This window comes from Danio aesculapii, chromosome 1, assembly GCF_903798145.1.
Source record: "Danio aesculapii chromosome 1, fDanAes4.1, whole genome shotgun sequence".
In the NCBI taxonomy this organism is placed as follows: Eukaryota; Metazoa; Chordata; class Actinopteri; order Cypriniformes; family Danionidae; genus Danio; species Danio aesculapii.
Genome location: NC_079435.1, coordinates 15,744,601 through 15,771,195, shown reverse-complemented (window position 1 = coordinate 15,771,195; position 26,595 = coordinate 15,744,601). Strand labels below are relative to the sequence as shown.

Here is a 26,595-nt window from a genome sequence, read left to right as displayed (position 1 = left end):
ATATATATATATATATATATATATATATATATATATATATATATATATATATATATATATATATATATATATATATATATAATTTATTCTGTCTTTCTTTATCATTGCATTGTAAAAATGGGCATTGTCTGTTGGTTTGTTTCAATTTGTTTTGTGATTAATAGTTGAAATGTTAATAAAGATACAATAAATATATATTAGCAACTGGATGATTGCAAAAATCCAGTATCATGCATTTACTCAGAACCTGAATGCCCGTCTGTTAATCCTCATAATAAATGCTAGCTTCAAAGATGTACAGGATCTGAAATTTGTACATTCATCTCTTTTTTTGTGCCTCACTCTCTGTTTGCAGGAGCTCATAAGAAAAGGCATCCCTCATCACTTCCGAGCAATCGTTTGGCAGTTGTTATGCAATGCCACTGATATGCCTGTGAAGAATCAGTATTCTGAACTCTTGAAGATGTCCTCGCCCTGTGAAAAACTCATTCGCAGAGATATCGCCCGCACGTATCCCGAACACGACTTCTTCAAAGGCCAGGACAGCCTGGGACAGGAAGTGCTGTTTAATGTCATGAAGGTGAGAAAGACAGAAATGGGCCACAGCAGAAAGAGAGAGAGAGCACAGGAGAGATAAAGTGTGCGCATGTTATTGATTTACAAAAAGAACGAAAATTGTCATTTATTTAAATTTCCATCATTTATTTAAGCTCATGTTCTTTCACATGAACATAACATGACTTATTTCTGATAAGAAATAAAAAATAAATAAATAAATAAATAAATATATGTTTATATATTTATTTATTTATATTTGCAGCATGTTAGACTGTAAGAATGCTGGGTTCCACACAATTTCCCAACACAAATGGATTAAGTTGACTAATAATTTTTACTAATTTAAATGGATTGAACATAAAACATAATTTTTTTTAATATTAAGAAATTCAGAATTGTGTTGTTTCAACTCATTTTATATAAGTAGATTCAACAAGTATTTTTTACTTAGATTTTATTATTATTTCTTCTATTAAACAATAATTTTTTTTCTGTGAAATAAGTATATTCTATTAAAGTTAGTAATTGTATGGAGGTAATTACTGTTTTTACTTTTGATTTTATTTTAATGAAATATATGTAGGACATTTTATCAGAGACACATTTTCACCTATAAAAATGTGACAGGACCTGACCTTTAAGCTTGTCCTCCTTAAAAAAAGAATACAGAAACAAGCATATATATATATAATCATACAATTCAATGATAGAATGTCAGCTTCTCCTCCGTCAAATGATGTCGCTTTCTTTGAGTCATAGCCCTAAAGGTGTATTCCATGCATTTATGTTACATTTAATACAAATGTGACAGGACTGACAAAAACATGGGGACAGTTGTAATATAGTATTTATTTGTAGAATTTATCAATTGATGTGAATGATAACAACTTAATCTTGCTATTTCTGAAGTTTTTTCTGAACAGTTTTTTGCATAGCTAAATTATGAAAGCTGTAGGTTCAATTGGGCTGACGACAAGGACAATGACAGGGTTTGTACATTTATAAGGTGTTTTTAATAAAGAAAAAAACTCAGAGAACCAAATGATTGACATATTCCTTTACAGAACAACTGACAGAAATCAACCATCAGTCCATTTTAGAAAACCTTTGGGAATAAATACTTTTTTATTCACTGTATTTATGTTTTTATTTCAAGGACAGATAATGTAAGTTTCTGGTACAATATCCCATGTATATTTTTTATTCTCAAATATTTTAATCTCTGAATTTACAGCTTATAGTTGTTTGTGTGAAAAGATAATATTTGTTTTATTTTATAATCACATTTTTTACCAACATTTAATTGAAAAATACCATGTTAATATTTATTTTTAGACATCACAATACCAATAGTTTAACATCAGAAGAGATTAAATATGTGTTGAAATAACCCTAATTTTCATTACCAACAAAGGTTGTTGTTCTAACCAGTTGCCTTTTTTAAAATAAAAAATAAGCTTTAAAATTGATAACATTTCTTCCAAATTTAATATAAAAATATCATAATTTAAAGAATAAATAAATGATTATTAACAATTTGATCAAACACATACATTAAATAAAATCCAACTAATCTATAGAAATGGAGAAGTTTTTAATGGTCTTTTCAAGAGTTCTTACTTAGATATTGCTTGACGCTATTAGCAGGTTTGGCATGCTGTCCCGGGAGAGAACTCTGAGTTTGGAGATAATTGAGCCCAGGGCTCCCACCTGGTCAATTAGCATCAGTGGTGTAAAGTAACTAATTACAAATACTCAAAATAATGTAATTGCGTAGTTTTTCTCAGAAATTGTAATTTACTAAGCAGTTTTGTAAATGTGTACTTTTACTTTCCCTTGAGTAAATTTAAGAGCTGTATCGGTACTTTTACTCCATTACTTTCCTTCAACCTGCAGTCACTACTTTCTTTTTTTCTTGTCTATGTGGATTAGAAAAATCAGTCCTGTGATTCCTGTCCAATCAAATCGCATCATAATAAACTACCTCAAGACATGGATATTTATAATTGCAGCAAACTGTTTGGAAGCGTTAAAAATGTCCAAGAAGATGTCCAAAATCTTTACACGCAATAACTCAGAGACTGTTTAGATGCATGCCACTGATGAGAAGATGACGGATGTTTACTGTATGATGAGTGAAATGGCCTTCAACATCCAGCAGCACAAGATTTTGGAAATGAAAATCGGGTTGACATCAGAACTCAACATCAGGTCAATGTCCAACCTAAAATCAACAAATATCAACGTTTAATGATGTTACAGCTTGACATTGTGTTGATGTTACCACTATGACATCTGTCAGATGTTGGATTTTGGTTGCCATACCTGATGAATAAATGTCAGTATTTGACGTCTATATGACGTTGCTTTAAGATGTTGCATTTTGGTCACTTTCTAAAACAACCTAAAATCAACCAAATATCAATGTCATTTGATGTCGTTATTGGACATGTTGTCCTTAGACACTGGCTAGACATTAAAAATTGGTCAACTGACGTCACAACCTAAATCTAACCTAATATTAACGTCTTATGACGTTGTGTGCCTGCTGGGCAATAACTAAATGCACTACAGAGTGTTACGTGTACACACATCCACAAATTACATGTAAATGCATCAGCATTTTACAACATAATACTCACTACTCACTACTCTTGAGTACTTTTGAAAGGTCTACTTTTTACTCATACTTTAGTAATATTAACAACAGATACTTTTACTCTACTTGCACTACATTTTTAGGCAAGTAATGGTACTTTTACTTAAGTATGACTTTTCAGTACTATTTCCACCACTGATTAGCATGTAAGGGTGTCCGAGATTAGGTAGGTCTCGAGAGCTCCCCCTGGTAAAAGGAAGAAAAGGTGGAGATGGGGTGGAGGGGGGGATTCTTCTAAAACGAAGATAGGCAGTAGAGTGAAATTTGATCTATTTATTGTAGGCTTGGGTCAATCTGATCAGATTATTGCTGATAATGGCCACGATCAGTCCTATCACGTGCTCCTCTCAAAATTAGCTTGTAAACTTTACTTAAATTATACCATTGCTATATTTTCATATGTATGATATACAGTATACATGATTGCTTTGTTTGTTTGATGTTATTTAGTCTTTAACATGTATGTTTCTCAATCTCACAGGCTTATTCTTTGGTGGATCGTGAAGTTGGTTATTGTCAGGGCAGCGCCTTCATCGTAGGATTGCTACTTATGCAGGTTTGCCTCAGCGTTTTGCTTATCACGATAAACTAAAATAAGGTCAAGAAATGTCTGTGAGCCAAACTTTGCATAAACCAAATTCACTATTCACTATATAGATGCCGGAGGAGGAGGCTTTCTGTGTGTTTGTCCGACTAATGCAGGAGTACAGACTTCGAGAGTTGTTTAAACCAAGCATGGCTGAGCTGGGGCTGTGCATCTACCAGTTTGAACACTTGCTACAGGTAAGAAAGAACAAAAATGCTAAATAGAGAGTAATAAAAGTCTGTATTAAAAATGTTCTGAGAAAATACTGTTAGTTTGAGCTTCTTTCTTCTGTCAAACTCAAAAGAACATATTTCGAAGATGCTGGTTGATGTACGCACTTTTTTGCCTTCTATGGAAGTTAATGAACCATCAACCAGCATTTTTCAAAATATCTTCTTTTTTGATCCAACAAAAGAAAGAAACTCAAAGGTTTAAAACCACACAAGAGAGAATAAATGATGAATTTTTATTTTTGTGTGAACTATCACTTTAAAACAAGCAGCATGGTGGCTCAGTGGTTAGTCCTGTCACCTCACAGCATTTCTGTGTGGAGTTTGCATGTTTTCCTCATGTTCATGTGGGTTTCCTCCGGGTGTTCCGGTTTCCCCCACAGTCCAAAGACGTGCTATAGGTGAATTAAATAAACCAAATTGGCTGTAATGTATGAGTGAATTTGAGAGTGTTTCCTAGTACTGGGTTGTGGCTGGATGAGCATCCGCTGCGTAAAACATATGTTGGAATAGTTTGCGGTTCATCACACTGTGGTGACCCCTGATAAATAAGGGACTAAATCGAAGGAAAATGAATGAATGAATATCCCTTTAAAGTACCTTTAAAAGTACTAAAAAAGTTCTCACATGATACCTCAGAAATAATTGTAATATGCTGATTTGATGGTCAAGAAATATAATATATACAAACATTTTTGCGCTTATTATCATTATTGGGTGTCACGGTGGCGCAGTGGGTAGCACGATCGCCTCACAGCATGAAGGTCACTGGTTTAAGCCTCGGCTGGGTCAGTTGGGTTTCCTCCGGGTGCTCCGGTGAATTGGGTAAGCTAAATTGTCCGTAGTGTGTGTGTGTGTGGATGTTTCCCAGTGATGGGTTGCAGCTGGAAGGGCATCCACTGCGTAAAACATATGCTGGATAAGTTGGCGGTTCATTCCGCTGTGGCGACCCCAGATTAATAAAGGCACTAAGCTAAAAAGAAAATGAATGAATGAATTATTATTATTTTTGTAAAAAAAGGAATTTATTTCCCTGCAGCTTTTGATGCCAAATATTCAGTAACATCATACTGTATGTCTTTAACTGTAATTTTTCTTTTTATTTCAAGATTTATTGAAACTACCCTGATTCTTTTATTTATTAACTTATGACACTACCAAATCATTTAATGAAAAAAAGTAAAAAATCATTCACTTTTCAAAATTATTTTTAATAAAAACTCCTTACATTACATCATTTAGCCTGAAAGTTACATCTCCCTACATAAAATGTAGATGTTAGTACCAAAATGGTATTTCTTGGCATCCAGTGACAGCTTTTTTAACCTTTTTTTCTGACTAAACATTGTCAGAAGACATGGCGTATGTAGAACTGTTACAGCATCATGGCCGCTGTGTTGTTTTATTGACTTAAAGGGACAGTCACCAAAAAATTGACATTTTATCAACACTTATTAACCCTTTACTTGTTTATGATTGTTAATGTTTCATGTCTTGTTTGTTGCTGCCACAAACTCTGATTATTTAGACATAGAGGTGATTTCAAATATGTATGTTTAGCCTACTGTATGTCTGAGATTAAAAGTAATGCCATGTTTGTCCACAAGGAGGCAACAGATTTATAGTTCATAAACAGACATGACAAAACGTCAATATGAAGTATCTTTTTAACTTGTGTATCTTTCCCGTTTTCATCTCTGTGATCAGGAGCAGTTGCCAGAGCTGAACGTACATTTCCGTTCTCAGAGTTTCCACACATCCATGTACGCCTCGTCCTGGTTCCTGACTCTCTTCCTCACCTTCCTGCCCCTGCCAATAGCTACACGTATCTTTGATATTTTTATGTATGAGGTATGGACACAAGAGACTTTATGCACATTAAAACATCCTTATTGTGATATTTGTTATTGTATCGCAGCATGTCCTAATAATACTATAAGAAAACACTATACTGTTTATTATAGTGTAATGAAAATGTAACACCTTAAAGGATTTGTGCGGGTAAGTAAAGTATTATTATGTTCAGAATTTGTGTGTGTTTATCACAGGTGGGTTTTCAAGCTGTGTGAATATTAGAGATGTGAATATTTTAGAGTGTATATGAATACTGTGTGTTGTTTTTACAGGGTTTGGAAATCATATTTCGAGTTGGAATAGCGATATTGCAGTACAACCAGACTGACCTCATACAGCTAGACATGGAGGGAATGTCGCAGGTTAGGGGAACGTCATCGCTGCTATGTGTTATACTTATGATAACACATATAATAGCCGCATTTTAACTGATGTTTGTCTCACAATCTCACCACAGCACTTTCAGAAGATGATTCCACATCAGTTTGATAGCTGCCCAGATAAACTTATCCTACGGGCTTATCAGGTCAAATACAATCCCAAGCGAATGAAAAAGTGAGTGATCTGGGAGTCAAACGGAAAGGGAGATTTGATTATTATGATTTTTGTGATGTATTTTCTGACATACACCACCTGACAGAAGTCTTGTTGTTGATCCCAGTTGTAAGAGCAACAAATAATGACTTCTAGTTGATCATTTGGAAAAGTGGCAGAAGGTAGATCATGTGTTGAACTGCATCCCAATCATCACAAATACTGCAGAAGACCTATTGGAACCCGCATGTACCCAAGATTCTCACAGAAATCAGTTTGGTGAAGGAAAAATCATGGTTTAAGGTTACATTCAGTATGGGGGCGTGCGAGAGATCTGCAGAGTGAATGGCAACATCAACATCCTGAGGTATCAAGACATTTGTGCTGCCCATAACATTACAAACCACAAGAGAGGGCAAATTCTTCAGCAGGATAGCGCTTCTTCTCATACTTCAGCCTCCACATCAAAGTTCCTGAAAGCAAAGAAGGTCAAGGTGCTCCAGCATTGGCCAGCCCAGTCACCAGACATGAACATTATTGAGCATGTCTTGGGTAAGATGAAGGAGGAGGCATTGAAGATGAACCCAAAGAATCTTGATGAACTCTGGGAGTCCTGGAAGAATGCTTTCTTTGCCATTCCAGATGACTTTATTAATAAGTTATTTGAGTCATTGTAGAGATGTATGGATGCAGTCCTCCAAGCTCATGAGAGTCATACACAGTATTAGATCTTTTTCCACTGCACCATGACTTTATATTCTATACTGAACATTATTTCTGCTAAGTGACAAGACTTTTTGTCTAAGCAAAGTCAGACCTTACTGTCCTAATTAAATAATAAAAAACCAAGGCATGATCATATTTTATTGTAATAAAATAAGCGTAATCTAGAGGCCTTTGCCTTTCATATAAGCCACTTCTGATACCAAATGATCAACTAGAAGTCAAGTTATTATTTGTTGTTCCTAAAACTTGAAGCGGTGACAAGACTTTTGTCAGGTGGTTTATATATATGATATGGTTGTCTAGATTTGATTGTTTTTTTTTTTACAGATTAGAAAAGGAATATACTACCATTAAGAACAAGGAGATGGAGGAACAAATTGAGATTAAGGTCTGTAAAACAGCATAGATTTTTGTGTAAAATCCCTCATCTATACCCTAAAGAGGATCTTTCTCCAGCACTTACCTAAGAAAATGTGTGAACATGATTTTTTGCACTTAGTTAAACCATAATAAAACAATTACATTGTCAGTACTTTAAATAAATTTGACAAAACTGTATATTTAATTAATAATTAAATGCTATTATAATTGTTAATTTAAGTGTAATTGTTAATAAAATCTATTACAGTAGTTTTTGCTTATAGAAATAAAGCTGAAATAAATATTAGATGGAAATTAACTTTATACTAAAGAGTTTTTATTTATAATAATCCTAAATTTGAATATTATTAATTAATTTTAACAGAGGCTACGTACAGAAAATAGATTACTGAAGCAGAGGATTGAAACACTGGAAAAGGTAAGATGGTTTTCATCATCTACACAATATGCATGAACCTAAAATAGTGCTGATTACTTTGTATTCGAGTACACAGTGTAAATAACTTTACCAAGTGAATCATGCAAACATTTAGAGCATGTAAATCTCTAAAGAGACACAGCTGTATTGCCTCATACCTTATGGTCAATCTTTAAAGTCTTATCTTCTTTTTTTGTCTTCCTTCCTCTTTTGAAATGACTTCCTCACAATTTCTTACTCTGTAAAATTCACTTTTATACGTTTTATACAATTTTTTCCACTCAACTTAAAAATGTTCCCTTTTCTTCTCTTCATGTGTGTCTTATTTGCTTATCCTCTGTTTCCTTCCTTTTTCCTGTTCTGTCCCACAACTTTTTTTCTTTCTTCTCTCTGTGTACTGTCTCTCTATTTTCCTCCTCTTATGGTGTTGTAGGAGAGTGCTGCATTAGCAGACAGGTTGATTCAGGTACAGTACTGTCAAGCCAGCTCCTCACTAATCCCTCCTTCCCTTCCTCTTCTCATCGCTCAACCCCAATTCCTCCTATAATCCACTCTTTTGGTTCTTTACAAAATGGGCCTGTTGCATGAAAAATGTTCTGAGTTTCCCATCACTGCCTTGAGAACACATTTGTCTGTATGCCTGGAACAAATGTCCAAATGAAGGTTAATCACTAAACTCTGTACTGACAGTGTAGCCTTGCATGTGGGATGTGGAAGCATAGGTGTCCATCAGGGTTTGGTATCAGGTCCTTTGGCATTTTTCAGGTTTTATCACATAAATCGCAAAATTCAGTGGGGATTTGTTTTGTTTTTCAAATGATCTGATTTTGTCTTTGCTTTTATGATGCAGAGGCATCATTGCATGGGTCCCCCCTTATTACGTTGACTGGAATGCCACACTTATCTCTTCTTAATCTCAAGTAAAGAGACAGATCTTCATGGAAGGATCTTACCCCGTTTCTTTTGCCTCAGGGTCAGGTGACACGAGCCCAGGAGGCAGAGGAGAACTACGTTATTAAGCGCGAATTGGCTGTGGTTCGGCAACAGTGTCATACAGCCAATGAAAGTCTGGAGAAAGCAAAGGATACTATACGTGAACTCCAGCAACACAAGGTAATGTAATGTAATGTAATGTAATGTGTATTTGAAGAGCAAAAACCTCTAAATGCCTTTAGAAATCTTCCTCTAATATGAGCATTTTTCTATTTTTTCCATGTGTATTTTCAGATATTTCACTGTTGTGGTGATGAATAGGTTACTTTCATTGCCTTTAAAATCCAATAACATCCAACCCAGGCTCATTCTGAAAATGTAGTCCCATGGACGTTTCTGGAGACCGCGAAATACGCCCCGGGAGACACGTATGGCTGCAGTTTTTGTTTTCGCGTATCCGCGAGAGGCCGCTGTGGGCGCTTTTTCGTATCTCGAATGTGTTTCGTGGGCGCAAACTGTTCTCGCGTAAATCCACCAGAGGCCGCTGTCAGACGAATGTCCATCTGACTGACTGAATGATTGACTGGGCGACTGGCCAATCGACTGACCCCCCCCCTCCGTCCCTTAAGCCAACCAATTATACCGATTGACCCGCCCACCCACATACTTCCCTAAACCCAACCGATGGTTTACAAAAGCCGTGCAGAAAAAGAAAAGCCCTCGTCAGATTTTTTTTACCCCGTTTTCGGATTTTCACCACATTCTCAACCCTGTTTATTCAGTCGCTCAATTTATTTTTTGGATTCTGTTTTTGTCTTACCTGATTTCTGGAATCGCTCTTCCCCGGACTCGAACCCGGTCGCCGTCGTCATGGTCAACTCCTCTGCAGGACGAAGTGCACGACGAGCTAACCGGACAAACTGGTTGCGACGGGAAAGCCCTCCACACGGAGGTGAGTGGTCAGCCGCTAAGCGGCAAAAAGAACGACGTCACGCAGTGTTCACTTAAAAAACTAAATGCAGCCATATGTACCTCCTGGGACATATTTAGCGGTCTCCGGAAATGTCCACGGGACTGCGTTTTCAGAATGAGCCTGGGTTGATAACATCACGTAAACATAGAAGACTAAGAAAAATTTTCATTTTAGAAGAACATTTCAGAGGGCATTTAGAGGTTTTTGCATCTGAACTCTTCATTTATGTAGCACATTTATCGTGTATGACCATATCGCTTCACAATCATGGGGGAAGGTGGAAGGGATGGGGTGTGGGGGGTCTCTCCACACCAACACCTGTGTGCAGCACTTGAATGATGTGATGGCAGCCACAAGACAATGACGCCACTGCGCTCACCGCACACCAGCTATTGGTGGAGTGGAGAGTCAGTGATAGAGCCAATTCAGTGGATGGGGGTGATTGGTAGGCCATTATGGCTAAGGGCAAATGGAGGGAATTTGGCAAGGTTACACCTCTACTCTTTACGAGACGTGCCATGGGATTTTGAAATAAACCAAAAGTGAGTCAGCACATTGGAAAAACATCCGAAAAACGTAGCTCACTGACAGTATAATGTCCCCTTCACTATACTAGGGTATTAGGACTCACACAGACCGCAGGTTGAGCGCCCTCTACTGACCTCACTAACACAACTTCCAACAGCTACTTAGTTTTCCCATGTGGTCTTCCATCCAGGTACTGACCAGGCTAAACCCTGTTTAGCTTCAGTGAGTAATCCGTCTTGGGCTGCAGAGTGATATGGCTGTGGTAACAGATAAATAGCTGCATGTTGGGTTTTGGTGCTGGTTCAATATTAGCTGACCTCAGATATTTTTATTGAGGGTTTTTTCAAATATAAGCCTGTATGAAGCTTCACAAAATTACTGGAGTGAATTGCAAACGCATCATTTGAAGATGTCTGACACTGCATATGTGTATACACAAAACACAACACTAAGAACACTTATTGTTCAGGAAGTTTGATTAAATATAGATGATTTAAACCATTTACATCAAGCATTTTATAATTTATGGCCACTTTTTGAGGAAATAATCGATGTAGTTACCCAATGAGTACCACCACAGCTCTAAAACGCTGTTAGTGTGAAAGCATTGCAACACAGTCCTGCCACTCCACTTACGCATTCTCACTGCTTATGCATGCAGCGACTAACAATCACAACCCTTCAACAAAACCCCCCAAAGGACTTATTAATGCAGAAAATCAGTTTGGTTTACCCACTTAACTACATTATCATCAAACTGGACCCATCATTCTCAATTAGTTTATTTGTGTGTATATATATATATATATATATATATATATATATATATATATATATATATATATATATATATATATATATATATATATATATATATATATATATATATATATATATATATATATTTATTTATTTATTTATTTATTTATTTATTTAGCTTTTATATTAATTTCTGTAATGTAATTAAATATTATACAATTGTTTTGATGATTTATGTACAATACAGTTTGTAAATTAATATTTTTACGTCTTTTAATGGATGTATTGTATGAGAGACTTGCTGTAGCTTCGTTTACTAAAGGAGTAGTTCTGATTGGATTTCAATTCAATTCCAGTTTGTCTGTATAGCGCTTTTGACAGTGGTTATTGTTTTATTATTATTTGCATTTTAAACTTTAAGTAAAAGTTATTTTTTGTTTTATGTTGTAAGTTTTCAACTCCTGTACTTGTTGTACAAAATTCACTGCAGAAACAGCAAAATAAGTCAGGGTGTACACTGTAAAAAATGCACCACAAAATTCCTTCATGTTGTCCCAACAGAAATAGATTGTTAACGTAAGCATTTTTTACTAAACGTAAGTGGATTGAACATAAAATTATTAAGCTATCCCTCAAAAATGTAATAATTGTGTTTTCAACTCATTTTAAATAAGTAGTTTAAACAAGCATCAAAATGTTTGGGGTGTATGAGGAGTGTGATTCACTTTGTCATTGTGAGATGAAGTCGTTTATAAGAAAAGCAATCAAAGTCCGATGCCATTTGAAAGAAGTACTTTTAAACCATCATTATGTTAACCGTATGCATGGCTTCAGTTTATTCATAATCAAACAGTCTGCTTATACACAGCTCTGAACTGGGTCACAGACAGGTCATTATTTACTGGCAGGACTCTCACACTAATTTGACCGTTTGAAGCCATCGTTACATTTCTTCTGTTGTTTTCACAAGTTGTAAGAATGAATGCTAAAGCACTGATATCAAGCAGATGGGGTGTTTTTGGAGTTTTCGCTTTTTCACTATAGGTGTGAGTGACTGGTGTGTGTGAAGATGTCGGGGTGTGGTGTGTGTCATGCTGAGTGTGAGCCCGGCGTGTTTCACACACGGAGCAACACTCTATGGTCAGATGTATTTTCCTGTGTTACACTCAGAATTGACCACCATCTGATAGCGGTGCTGATGTCGACAGAACGAGTACCATGTACAATGACTAACAGCTACATTTTTGTTGTTCGTTATTTTCATTATTTGTGTCATGCACTGCAGCGCAATATTTTAAATCATTTTAAATAATATTTCTAATAATTGAATGTAAACCATATACACTACCTGACAAAAATCTTGTCGCCTATCCAAGCTTTAGGAATAACAAGTAAAAACTTGACTTCTAGTTGATAGTTTGGTATCAGAAGTGGCTTATATGAAAGGCAAAGGCCTCTACATTACGCTTATTTTACCTGAATAAAATATGATCATGCCTTGATTTTTAAATATTTAATTAGGACAGTAAGGTCTGACTTTGCTTAGACAAAAGTCTTGTCACTAACAGAAATAATGTGATTAATAAAGTCATCTGGAATGGCAAAGAAAGCGTTCTTGCAGGACTCCCAGAGTTCATCAAGACTCTTTGGCTTCATCTTCAATGCCTCCTCCTTCATCTTACCCCAGACATGCTCAATAATGTTCATGTCTGGTGACTGGCTTGGCCAGTCCTTGAGCACCTTGGCCTTCTTTGCTTTCAGGAACTTTGATGTGGAGGCTGAAGTATGAGAAGGAGCGCTATCCTGCTGAAGAATTTGCCCTCTCCTGTGGTTTGTAATGTAATGGGCAGCACAAATGTCTTGATACCTCAGGATGTTGATGTTGCCATTTACTCTTCAGATCTCTCGCACTCCCCATACTGAATGTAAACCCAAACCATGATTTTTCCTTCACCAAACTTGACTGATTCTGTGAGAATCTTGGGTCCATGTGAGTTCCAATAGGTCTTTTGCAGTATTTGTGATGATTGGGATGCAGTTCAACAGATGATTCATCAGAATAATCTACCTTCTGCCACTTCTCAAAATTATCAACTTTATTATTTGTTGCTCTTACAACTGGGATCGACGACAAGACTTCTGTCAGGTAGTGTTGTGTTGCTTAAATTGATTCAGAGCTGAATGTTGTTGTTGTTATTATTATTATTATTATTTAAGTAAATAAGTATTTATTATATAAGTGGATCAAACCTTTCATCAATGTTCTTCTAAAACTATTGAATTTACTAAACCAATTTTTGTCTGAAGACAATTTAAAAAAATGTTTTTGATCCACTTCAATTGTTGACTGTATATTAAAGAAAAGTAAGTACACTGTAAAGCATTAAATGAAAACAAATGACTTTATGTTACTTTGACTTAATTTAATAAGTGCATTTTTAGTTATACAAAATTTAATGTGATATTTAAATCAGTTTGACTAATTTAAGTTGAGATGACTAGAAAAGTTAGTAAAAAAAAGTAAGGCAGGAAGAATTTTTTTTACAGTGTAGTTGTATATGACAGGGATTTTAGCATGTGTAAGTATGAATATTTTTGTTGCCTATTTATATTCAACCTAAATCTGATTAATGGTTTCATTACCCAGAGCAAAGAGGCTCGCTGTGGTTAACATGAAATGTTATTGGTGGTCTATTTTTCACATGCTCTTTAAACACACACGCACAAACACAAGCACACACTTATATACATATTTAGCTGTACAGCTTAAAGTATAAACATTCATTGAAATTTCACAGGCAGAATCTGGATGTGTGTTATTACTCATTTACTATTATGAAAGGTTAATTTCTGCTCGGAAAGGACATCAGTCTTTTGTATTTAGCTAAGAGTCCAGCACTTTTCAAGTAAAACTTAGGTTGAATGAGCGAGAGTCTTTGTGATTGAAACATCTGAGTAATACGGGTATGATGAAGTGACTGGAAAGCCTGGAGGGAGGTAAGAAAAACAGAAGTAAACGTCCGTGGGAACTAGTGTTCACACAAGTCTCCAGGGCAGGCCACAGCCCCCTCTGGTAGGCCACAGTATGTGCACGAAGTACACAGCAGAGGCGCATTCACATCAACACTGATAGATAATGCGAGAATTATCTAAATACATTTCCAGAATAGGTCTTTCTGAGTACACGCTTACTGAATGACTAGTTGAGTTCATGTACAATCTTAAAATTAATTGGAAAGAAGAAGATACTGAATCGTTATATCATGACATGAGAATCTACTTTTATCAAGACGAGGGATGATTTTAGACGGTGAAACATAACCTTGATTATTATTTACTTCTTAACAGAATGCTGACAGCAGTGAGATTTAATGTAATTGATTCAGTGTGATTTTCTTAAATATATATCTAAATCTAATTATGAAGTAATGTTTCTAGTCCACTTTTTGCTTGAAAATTTGTAATCTAAACAATCTATCTTGTTTTTATGACAGTTTTATCGTATTTGGGCTAAGGTTGGGTATCTTTTGCGGTTATTTAGATACTAGTGTTAAATTGATACTTTTAAAAACACTACCAAAACGGTGCCTGAACCTATACTTTTGAGCTACAACATTATATATATATATATATATATATATATATATATATATATATATATATATATATATATATATATATATATGTATGTATGTATGTATGTATGTATGTATGTATGTATGTATGTATGTATGTATGTATGTATGTATGTATGTATGTATGTATGTATGTATGTATGTATGTATGTATGTGTGTATGTATATATGTATGTATATCTCAACACATTTATAAACATAATAGTTTTAATAACTCATTTCTAATAACTGATTTATTTTATCTTTGCCATGATGACAGTAATTAATATTTGACTAGATATTTTTCAAAACACTTCTATACAGCTTAAGGTGACATTTAAAGGCTTAACTAGGTTCATTAGGTTAACTAGGCATGTTAGGGTAATTTGGCAAGTTATAGTATAAACGATGGTTTGTTCTGTAGACTATTGAAAAAAATATAGCTTAAAGGGGCTAATAATTTTGACCTTAAAATGTTTTTAAAAATATTTAAAACTGCTTTTATTCTAGCCAAAATAAAACAAATAAGACTTTATCCAGAAGAAAAAATATTATCAGACATACTGTGAAAATTTCCTTGCTCTGTTAAACATCATTTGGGAAATATTTAAAAAAGAAAAAAAAAATCAAAAAGGGTTTTATAATTCTGAATTTCTATATTTAAAATATATATACAGTTGAAGTCAGAATTATTAGCCCCCCTTTGAATTTATTTTTCTTTTTTAAATATTTCCCAAATTATGTTTAACAGAGCAAAGAAATTTTTACAGTATGTATTTTTTATTTATTTATTTATTTATTTATTTATTTATTTATTTATTTATTTATTTATTTATTTATTTATTATTTATTTATTTATTTATTTATTTATTTATTTATTTTTATTTTTATTTTTTCTAAAGTTTTAAACACTGATTAACTTGCTTGTGATATGTTTCTCACTGGTAAATCTGAGAAGTTTATTTTTCAGGTTTTCCCATAATCTCCCACAGCCTCACACTACAGTTGTCTTGAAAAAGATCTCTTGATTTTTTACATTTCACTTTCTGAAACCATTGCATTTTATAAAGAAATGTTCTTTTTCTACAGTTAAGTATTTTTTGTGATTAAAATCATCTTAAATGCAATTATGGACCACAAACAAAAGTTTAAAAATTGAGATGAACTATCTGAAAACTGATTAAATAAGCTTTCAATTTGTGTATACTTATAGGGAAAGGGATTATTCCCCTTTTTACAAGATGTAAAATAAGTCTCTAATGTCCTTAGAGTATTTGTGAAGTTTCAACTCAAAATACCAGACAAACATTTTTATAACTCTTCGAAATGGCCCCTTTTAACTTTTGATCGTAAAAAAAGAGGGCAGAGCTACAAATGCCTGTGTGTCAGCATAGTGGCAGATTCAAAACAGGACTAAAGTTCTTTCAAAAGAAGTCATGTCAAAAGAAGTGTCTCAGAATAAGGAAGTCTATGGAGAGTACAGTGTTCATTTGTGCTTCCTAAAACTTGACATTTATAATTAGTCGCTGCCATTATCTTCATCAAGCATGGTGTAAAATTCTAATGGCGGATGGCTGCCTCTCACTCAGGACTGTATATTACCGTGACTGACGTCCACCAAACAATTTCAGTTTGTCCAGAAGCATGACGTCATTAAACGGTGATAGCACAAAAAGAGCATTACATTTCTGAACGGTCTTTAATTATTTTGTGCCATGTAACATTATAGGTCAGTCATGGATTATATAAAAACATAACTGAAAAACAATCACTGTTGAGTTCCCTTCACTATTATGTGCCAAGTGAAAAAAAAATAATGAAATGACTCACTCAGTGTAATCTTCAAGAAGAGCCCACAGTTACCTCTTCCATCATGTTTTCTGGCTGACTTTAGATGGCTTTGCTTCTGTCTCCCGCTATCCTGATGTCTTTTGATCAGGCTCATTATCAGATTTACTCATGGTTTTAAAAAATGAAACGCGTGACTGTCTCTTTGCCATTTTGAAATTATTAGATATTATTTAGGTAGACCACAATGCCATTATTTATTTTCGCTGCTCACTGCACACGCAACAATCACCAACCAATAAGAGTGATTGTAAACATAAGAAAGCCGATTGGCTGAAAATATTGTTGAGGGCCAATAGTTTAACGTGACTTTTGCTTTAACTTGCGCATGGTGACTACCATCGTGCACGCAAACACAATCCACACAGCTTTCTCTCTCTCTGTCTCTCTCTCTCTGTCTCTCTCTCTCTCTCTCTCACACACATAGATGTTCACCAGCCAAAAGTTAATGCCAGATCCATTAAAATAAATACTGGAACACAAAACACGACAAAATCTGACATTTTCCGGAACAGGATAGGGCAAGATCTGGCTTAAACTAAGCACTGCTACTAAAGGAGAGATCGTTACTATTGGATGGGACTTTCCCAACTCTGATGACACAAACAAAGGGAGAATGTCAATCAAAGTGTTTCTGTAGAGTGTTTTTTTATGATGTGTAATAATAAAAAAATGAATTAATAAAATTGAACCATTAGAGGTTATATATATTCACACACTTGTCACACAACTGCGTTTACACCTCTTATAAAAGCGATTTCTGCATAAGTTGTCTTTAATGTATGGCTGAGATACAACTTTTTAAACATCTAGAGGGTACTACTGAGAAATACTGAGAAAATTGTTCAAAATAGTCAAAAGTAAGTTCTTAGCTTTGCACATAACCAAACAAATAATTGAGTTTTGATATAATTACAGTAGGCAGTTTACAAAATATTTCTATAGAACATGAATTTTTACATGTTATTCAAATGATTTTGGCCCCCCCTTACCGTGCATTTTTAGATATTGCTTAAAAATATCCATGCAACATAAGACTGGATTTGTGGTCTAGGGTCAGATTTGTTCTTCTCTGTTCAGCCATTAAAGCATGATGTACTGTAATGACTGCCATTACAGCATACTCCTCAGTCATCAGCGTTTCAGTCCATTTTGTCTCTCCATTTTGTCTGTAGTACACAGAGGAGTTTGTGAGTGGCCTGCAGACTCAACTGGAGCAGTCTCGTCTACAGGAAGCTGAACTACTCGGTGCTCTGAAAGAAATGCAGGACAAAGTGCTTGATTTGGAGAAGGTGTGTGCATATATATGAGTTTAGAAGAATGAAACGGTTAGAAATTAAATGTTTTTTTCTGAGAGTGCAACATGGTATTAAAGAAACGCTCTCTTTTTTGGAAATATGCTCATTTTGCAACTGCTCTAGAGTTAATCAGTTGAGTTTTAACATTTTTGAATCCATTCAGTGGGTCACTGGGTCAGGCGTGAGCACTTTTAGCTTAGCTTAGCATAGATCATTGAATCAGATTAGACCATTAGCATCTAATTTAAAAATGAGCAAAGAGCAATAATATTAAGCAGCTGTTACCTAGTTACCTAGCTGGGGACTGTTTTCAATATTATTTATATATTATAGAATTCAATATTAATATATGTTTGCAATATTATTGAGCCTGCCGCATCCATGGTATGGATGCAAAGTTACTTGATTTTTCACAACATAATGAGAGTATAGTCCCTAGCTACATCGGCCTAGAAATTCCAACTTACATGATGTAACTACAGAAGAGTCAAGATTTAAAAAGGAAAATTATTTAAACACTTTTATTGAATTTTTCGAGCGAGGTGCTAATGGTCTAATCCGATTCAATTATTTATGCTAAGCTATGCTAAAAGTGCTCCCACCAGTCCAGGAGTTCGGCTAAATGGACTCAAAAATGGTGAAACTCAACTGTTTAGCACTAGGGGAGTTGTAAAATGAGCCTATTTCCAAAAAAAGTGTAGTGTTTTTTAGAGTAGAGAATGTTAACTAATTGTTTCTGTTTCGTAGAGGAACAGTTCTCTACCTGATGAAATTAACGTAGCTCAGCTGCAGGAGGAGCTGAAGCTGGTGAAGCTGAGAGAGCAGGAGACTCTGCGCTCCTTCAGAGAGATGCAAGAGGCCGTCACTGATCTCAACCACTGTTGGCAGGTGCAGAATCTCCACACAAATATACTGAAGCCTATGCAATGTCATCCTTATTTCTTCATTGTTTTGATACTCATTTACATGCACGTATGAATTTCTGTAAGGCAGAAATGGACAACAATAACTAATTTAATTTTGTGGCATTATCATTTTCTGTGACAGCATCATACGTCTCGTGGAGGAGGAGGAGGTGGAGGAGGCCACTGGAAAGAGTCTCCTAAGAAGAATGCGATGAATGAGCTGCAGGATAAGCTGATGAGTTTGAGGCTGAGAGAGGCTCAGGGTCAGGCAGAACTCAAAGAGGTCAAGCTTAAAAACCTGCAGCTGGAGAGCCAGGTTAGAACTGCAGTCAGTGCGGTTTTATATTTAAAGAATATGCCATTTACTCGATTACTAAGATTAATCAAATTAATCTTAATGCAGTACTTAGAAATACTTACAAGGTTTTTGTCTGGTTTTCTAACTGGTTTGACTATATCAGTATTTCAACTCCAGTTACCAGATTATTATAAGGCAGAAAAACTAATGGAATATTTTCCTCTTATAACTGTTTTCTGGCTAACTGCTGCACTAAAAGAGTATTGTGAACTCACAATCATGCTCAAAGACTGTCAGTCAAGGGACAATAAATGAAACAAATGTAATAATTGTAGGTTATACTGAATATAATCAAGCCCGAAATTATTCATACACTTGGAAAATTCTGCAGCTTTATTGATTAAGAGAATTAATTCTGCATCGCAATCCATTGGTGCAAAAGAGCATAACTGCCATTAGAACAACACAATGATACGTAAAGGATTACTTCGTTTTGCTTTCCTCTAAATTCTGGGGAAAAAAGTTAATATAAACTACCTGACAAAAGCCTTGTCGACTATCCAAGTTTTATGAACAACAAATAATAACTTGACTTCCAGTTGATCATTTGGTATTGCTTATTTTACCAAAACAAAATGTGATCATGACTTGATTTTTAATGATTTAATTAGGACAGTAAGCTTTGACTTAGAGAAAAGTCTTGTCGATTAACAGAAATAATGTACAGTATAGAATATAAAGTCATGGTGCAGTGGAAAAAGAAATAATATTGTGTATGACTCCCATGAGCTTAGAGGACTGCATCCATACATCTCTGCAATGACTCAAATAACTGATTAATAAAGTCATCTGGAATGGCAAAGAAAGCGTTCTTGCAGGACTCCCAGAGTTCATCAAGAGTCTTTGGATTCATCTTCAGTGCCTCCTCTTTCATCTTACCCCAGACATACTTAATAATGTTCATGTCTGGTGACTGGGCTGGCCAATCCGGGAGCACCTTGACCCTTTGCTTTCAGGAACTTTGATGTGGAGGCTGAGGTATGAGAAGGAGCGCTATCCTGCTGAAGAATTTGCCCTCTCTTGTGGTTTGTAATGTAATGGGCAGCACAAATGTCTTGATACCGGCTGTTGATGTTGCTATCCACTCTGCAGAACTCTCGCATGCCCCCATACTGAATGTCACCATCAAACCATCATTTTATTCTTCACCAAACTTGACTGATTTCTCTGAGAATCTTGGGTCCATGTGGGTTCCAGTAGGTCTTCTCCAGTATTTGTGATGATTGGGAGTTCAACAGATGATTCAAGGGAGAAATCTACCTTCTGCCACTTTTCCAAATGATCAACTAGAAGTCAAGTTATTATTTCTTGCTCTTGCAACTGGGGTCAATGACAAGAGTTTTGTCAGGTAGTGTACACAATTTCCTAAAACTTTTCTCCCTGTTTGCATAGAACCAGATCAACGGTAAACTACTTGGCAGACACGAACAAGAGAGCGCCAGCCTACAGGAGAGACTGCAGAACGCTCTTTCCCACAACAAAACACTACAAAGCCAGCTTAATGAAATGAAGAGAAAGCAGGCGGAGTCTGACTGCAAGGTACAGAGTGTTCACAGTCATATTAAAGAGGATGGGCTGATCAATGAATATTAAGTGAGAAAGACAGAAATGCTTTATTAATGGTTCCTGGGTTTGTTTTGGAGGCATCCTATTTCAGGATAACTCAAAAACACTTTTATTTTCTAGAATTATATTTTGCAGATTGATGCTAAATTTCAGTGTGCAAAAGTGTTTGTTTGAGCGACACAGTGGCGCAGTGGGTAGCGATGTCACCTCACAGCAAGAAGGTTGCTGATTCGAGCCCTGGCTGGGTCAGTTGGCATTTCTATGTGGAGTTTGCATGTTCTCCCCGTGTTGGCGTGGGTTTTCCTTAGGGTGCTCAGGTTTCTCCCACAGTCCAAAGACATGTGCTGTAGGTGAATTGGGTAAGCTAAATTGTCCGTAGTGTATGTGTGTATGTCCTGTTCCTCCAGGTTGGACAACTCACCTCATGAAAACTAGATGTTACACACACCAAATATGGTGCAGCTAAATATCAACTTTGATATAAATGACCCTGGGAGTAAGTAAGTAAAAGTGTTTGTTTAAGGATCTGGACTCTTGAAACCAAAAAGCCTACTGTATTCTGATTGGTCCGATGGCATAGTCTGTTGGGATTGGTCTACATCTTATGATGCAACACAGAAAACAAAAGTCCATTACCATATTTGAATTTCAGCTCTGAAACAATTTTATACATTTTTTATAATTATTTTTGTGTGTAGTTTAAATTGCTGAGATGTCGATATTTACTTCATTTTTGTTTTTAATTAAAAAAAAATCTATTTAAACATACTGGTGTAGATTTTAAATATATCATGCTATTTATCAGTTATTGGCCATAGCAGAAAATGATATAGATTTTTAATTTACACCTTGAAATAATATATCTGTCTTTCAGAGCAAAGAAGAGGTGATGGCAGTGCGTCTAAGAGAAGCTGACAGCATGGCTGCTATGGCTGAACTTCGGCAAAAAATAGCTGAGCTAGAAATACAGGTACAAAATGTGCTCACTTAACTTGTATTGAATGAATCAGTAAACATTCTTGATTTTATTGTTTAATGCCATGAATCGCAAAGACATAAATATGTAGTCTGTAAAACAGCGCTGTGATCTTTTCTCAAATTTTTGTTATTCACTTACAGCGTGCATTTGAAAACACAGCATGGTTTGTAGTGAGAATGATGGTCTGTAGATCTGTTGTTAACAGTAGACAAGCATTTCACAACAAGAGATGCTTCTCTGTGGTTTCTGCCAAAATCAAAAAAGTTCTATGGTTTAACTTTTGAAAGCAAAGGGGAAAACATCAATAAATCATAGTTGTAAGTGAAACAGTTTTACTTTTGTCATGCATATATAAATATATTTTATTATATTTTTCAGAAATAATATAATCTCTTCATTGTTCAAAAGGTATTTTAGTTGTGGCTATACCATGCTGTTAGAAAAATGTTTTGCACAATGGACCACAAACCATTCATACATGTATATTTTCTGAAACTATGACATCTGAAAGTTGAACATATAAACTTTACATTGATGTATTATTTGTTAGGATAGAACATTTTTGGCAGACATACAATTATTTGAAAATCTGGAATATGGGGGTTCAAAAAAAATCTAAATACTGAGAAAAACACATTTAAATTGTGCAAATGAAGTGCTTAGCCTTGCAAATTATTAATCATAAGTTGAAGATTTGTATATTTCTAGTCTACAAAATACCTTCACAGAACATGGTCTTTATTAATATTCTAATTATTTTGGCATAAAAGAAAAATCTATAATTTTGACCCATACAATGTACGGTGCTCAGTATAATTGAGGACAGCCCATTTCCAAAATAATATTTTGATCTATTTCTCAGTGAATATAGGCAATGTATTTTGGTGCATTTAAACAAAAGAAATTTATTCAACAGTCACCAAACATATTTAGAAATTGAAAGAAAATATAATTAAATTCAAGCTAAATATATAAAAAAATATATATAATAACCTACATTATATAACCTATAAATATATATTATAACCTACAAAATTTCAACAAAATTTTTCAAAAAAATTTTTTTTTTTTTTTTTTTTTTTTTTTACATTTGTATTTAATATTTTTCTCTAACGTTCAAATTGGGGCCCGATATCGTAAGTTATTTTGTTAGGTAAGTTTCAGATTTGGCTTCAGTACCACTATTCTAATGTATATTGTAGAGTTTCCTATTAAAAATATGAATTTAAAAGATAGATTTGTGAGGGGTGTACCTATATATGCTGAGCACTGTATTTCTTGGTACTGTAAAAACTTCACTCGTACGACTTGAGACTGCTTTTGTTTTCCAGGGTCACAAATAACCAAGATGAGTCAACAAAACCTTATCTTCTAAGGAAAACACAATGGTCAAAATAGCAGAGAATAGAGAATAGCAGTGATTGTAGCACAAAGAAAGATTACAACTAAAATTTTTGAAGATCAGAGCAGTGAAAAATGGGTAGGAGGCTTTTGCTTTGAATGACTTCACTACATCGGTAGTTTCTCACACTGCACTGCTGTGATCTTGATTATCTCTTCTTCAGTCTCTTCCACAGTTCAGTGACTGCACTGAATTTCTCAACCATAACCTCACCAAAAAAAAAAATTCCAGAAGAGTTTAAGTCAGGTTTACTTCAGGACTCTGGGCTGGCCATTTCATTATTTATTCAATCCAATTCAAGTTTATTTGCATAGAGATTTTTACAATAACTATTGCTTCAAGGCAGCTGTACAGAATGTGTACATTATTACATCACAATCAAATTAAGTAAATAAATAAATCATATTTATTGATTTAGAGTGATAATTTTGGCAGGGTAATTGAAAATGTGAGCAACTCAAATTTTTTATGTAGTTGAAATCTTTCTATGTACATTGTGATTTTGATTATATTTTCTTTGATGTCTTGCACATTTCAGTGACTGAGTTTCTTAACCATAACTTCACCAAAAATAATTTTCCATAAGAGTCTCTGTCAGGTTTAGATCAGGACTCTAGGCTGGCCATTTTATTATGTCAGTGTTCTCAGCTTTGGGAGAAAAAAAATGTACACACAGTTTCATGGCAGGTCGAAGACATTAAATGCTGGTAAACTAGTGGAACTTGCAACAGAATGCTAGTTTTGGGACCTGTCTGAATATAAAGCTTACATGATATTGGCCATGTCAGCTGACATCACAAAGTGTTTGTGTTTCTATTGGATATTACCCAGATAGCATACAAGTGTGGGTCACTTTAGGCAGTTATGCGGCACTGTCAGTCTTCCTTTGGCCCAGACAAAATGAACGTGAACCTGAAGTGGCCCACCTCTACAATGAAAAAAGAGGGCCAAAATTCTAATTCATTTATGGACCATTTAAGGCAAAGATTTGGTACATATGGCAAAATGTAATCTGAATGTGAACCTAATGTGGCCCATATGGAAAATGGTAAATCTGGCCCAATTGATAAAGGACAAATGTGGGCCCCATTTGGCAAAAATGTGGCATAGTCATTTAAGGGAAATCTGGGTCTAAATCCAAATGTGGCCCAGTTATTATAAAACAAACATGGGCCACATTTGGCAAATAATTGGCACAGTAAGCTCTGGCTAAAGTGGTTGTGAGCCTAAATTGGTCCAGATGTGATATGACAAACGGGGCCCAGTTATCTTGAGACATATGTGGGCCACTTTTGGCAAATATTCGGCACAGTAAGCTCTAGCTAATGTGACCGTGAGATTAAAGTGGCCCAGAGAAAATATGGCAAATGTGGCCCAGTTATTTTAAAACATATGTGGGCCATTTTTGGCAAATATTGGGCACAGTAAACTCTGGCTAATGTGGCTGTGAGCCTAAAGTGGCCCAGATGTGATATGACAAATGTGGCCCAGTTATCCTAATACATATGTGGGCCACTTTTGGCAAATATTCGGCACAGTAAGCTCTAGCTAAAGTGACTGTGGGTCTAAAGTGACCCAGAGAAAATATGGCAAATGTGGCCCAGTTATTTTAAAACATATGTGGGCCACTTTTGGCAAAAATTGGGCACAGTAAGCTCTGGCTAATGTGGCTGTGAGCCTAAAGTGGACTAGATGTGATATGACAAATGTGGCCCAGTTATCTTAATATATATGTGGGCCACTTTTGGCAAATATTTGGCACAGGAAGCTCTAGCTAATGTGACTGTGGGTCTAAAGTGGCCCAGAGAAAATATTGCAAATGTGGCCCAGTTATCTTAAAACATATGTGGGCCACTTTTGGCAAATATTCGGCACAGTAAGCTCTAGCTAATGTGACTGTGGGTCTAAAGTGGCCCAGAGAAAATATGGCAAATGTGGCCCAGTTATCTTAAAACATATGTGGGCCACTTTTGGCAGATATTTGGCACAGTAAACTCTGGCTATGTGGGTCTGGTGTAAGTGTCTGGTGTGTAAAAAATAAAAGCAAACTGTGGCACAGAATAGGGTCAGATCTGGTTCATTTGTCATTGAATTCTGGCCGATATGTGGTATTGCTATGGCTTATTAGTGACCCAGATCTGGCAAACAGGAGCGTATCGCCCAAGTGCCATCATTCCATGCGGTATGTGGGCCAGATGTAAGTGTTTGGCTTGGTGTGGGCTGGGTTTAAGCCACATAAATTTTGCTATCTGGGTAGTTTGCTTTCTGTATGTATTTTGTTAAAGTGTGTGCACGTATTGTCTGCAGAAGGAGGAAGGGCTGATCCAGGGCCAGTTGAATCACTCAGACTCCAGACAGTATATAACTGAACTAAGACAGCAGATCGCTGAACTCAAGAGTGAGGTGAGACTATCACAAACAAACACACACATGTAAATGCACTAATCTGCAAGTTCAGCTGCTATCTGTCACAATCTTTGCCTTGCACTTCATAACATTTACAACCCACATTATTTCTGGTAAACAGTCTTTCCAAACTAGTGTTGTCAAAGGAGTCAATATTCCGATATGTATACAGATACTGGAATATTTGAAACGATACAATATCACTTTTTCACAATATCTGTTTATCAAAGCATTGTCTTTCTTCAACAATGGGTTAGTGGGGCAGTTTCTGATTGGTGTTTGTCCTCCACAGTCTAGCCTGTCCCGCCACAGTTGCACTTTGTTCATTTATTCAGTTCACAGCCAATGCTGCAAACTTCATGCGCGTTTCAGGTTTTATCAGTTTAAAAAATGAGCACAAGACAATGTAAATGCATGAATAATGCTGCCGTTTTTAACATTAATCTACAACAAAAAAGAAAATCACTGTTAGCCCTACTTTAGGAAGGTTTAGCATCGTTTAATTGCTTTGTTATATGTATTTGTGATATTAGTTGTAATTACTAACTGTTCACTTGTAATTACTAACAGTTCACAATTATGTTTTTTAGGATAGTAGTTTTTCTCTAACACTAAAGTTACTAATATTACTAATTTATTTGAGTGCTACATTGCATGATTTATTAGAATATTACATTGTTCAAAACAATGACAGCAACAAATATTTTTATTTTACTACTGTATTTATTTATTTAAAATGAGTGATCATTTTGGCAGGGTAAATGAAAAAAAAAACTGACCATTCTGTTATATAAACAACGGACCTTTTTTGTTATAAATATTTCTGTCTACACTGTGCCATCGTTTTTCTGTGAGTGATTACGTGTGCAATCTGTTTTCAAGTGTTTTTGCCGTGCTTTTCATGGCAACTAGAAAAAAAAACGACTAGCTTGACTGGGCCAGTGATAAAAATCTTTAAGTCGTTATGCACATTAATCATGTAATTTGAATTTCCCTGTGTTATCAAAAATATTATAATCAAAACTAAAATATGAAGTTTTTTTAAAAAAAGACCAAAGGATTTTTGGGAGTTTTATGTCA

The 26,595-nt window shown here is 35.3% G+C and overlaps 1 protein-coding gene across 1 annotated transcript in view; it reads left to right on the top strand.

Moving 5' to 3' along the window:
• The window catches only part of evi5l (ecotropic viral integration site 5 like), an 89,607-nt gene that overhangs the window by 30,617 nt on the left and 32,395 nt on the right, over positions 1-26,595 (top strand). Inside the window, exons 4-19 of the mRNA XM_056456701.1 lie at positions 356-580; positions 3,699-3,773; positions 3,875-4,000; positions 5,741-5,884; positions 6,160-6,249; positions 6,345-6,442; positions 7,475-7,535; positions 7,893-7,946; positions 8,380-8,412; positions 8,919-9,059; positions 17,777-17,893; positions 18,647-18,787; positions 18,947-19,120; positions 20,555-20,701; positions 21,603-21,698; positions 25,417-25,512. Of these exons, the coding sequence (XP_056312676.1) occupies positions 356-580; positions 3,699-3,773; positions 3,875-4,000; positions 5,741-5,884; positions 6,160-6,249; positions 6,345-6,442; positions 7,475-7,535; positions 7,893-7,946; positions 8,380-8,412; positions 8,919-9,059; positions 17,777-17,893; positions 18,647-18,787; positions 18,947-19,120; positions 20,555-20,701; positions 21,603-21,698; positions 25,417-25,512 (1,818 nt within the window). The remainder of the gene's footprint in view (positions 1-355; positions 581-3,698; positions 3,774-3,874; positions 4,001-5,740; positions 5,885-6,159; positions 6,250-6,344; positions 6,443-7,474; positions 7,536-7,892; positions 7,947-8,379; positions 8,413-8,918; positions 9,060-17,776; positions 17,894-18,646; positions 18,788-18,946; positions 19,121-20,554; positions 20,702-21,602; positions 21,699-25,416; positions 25,513-26,595) is intronic.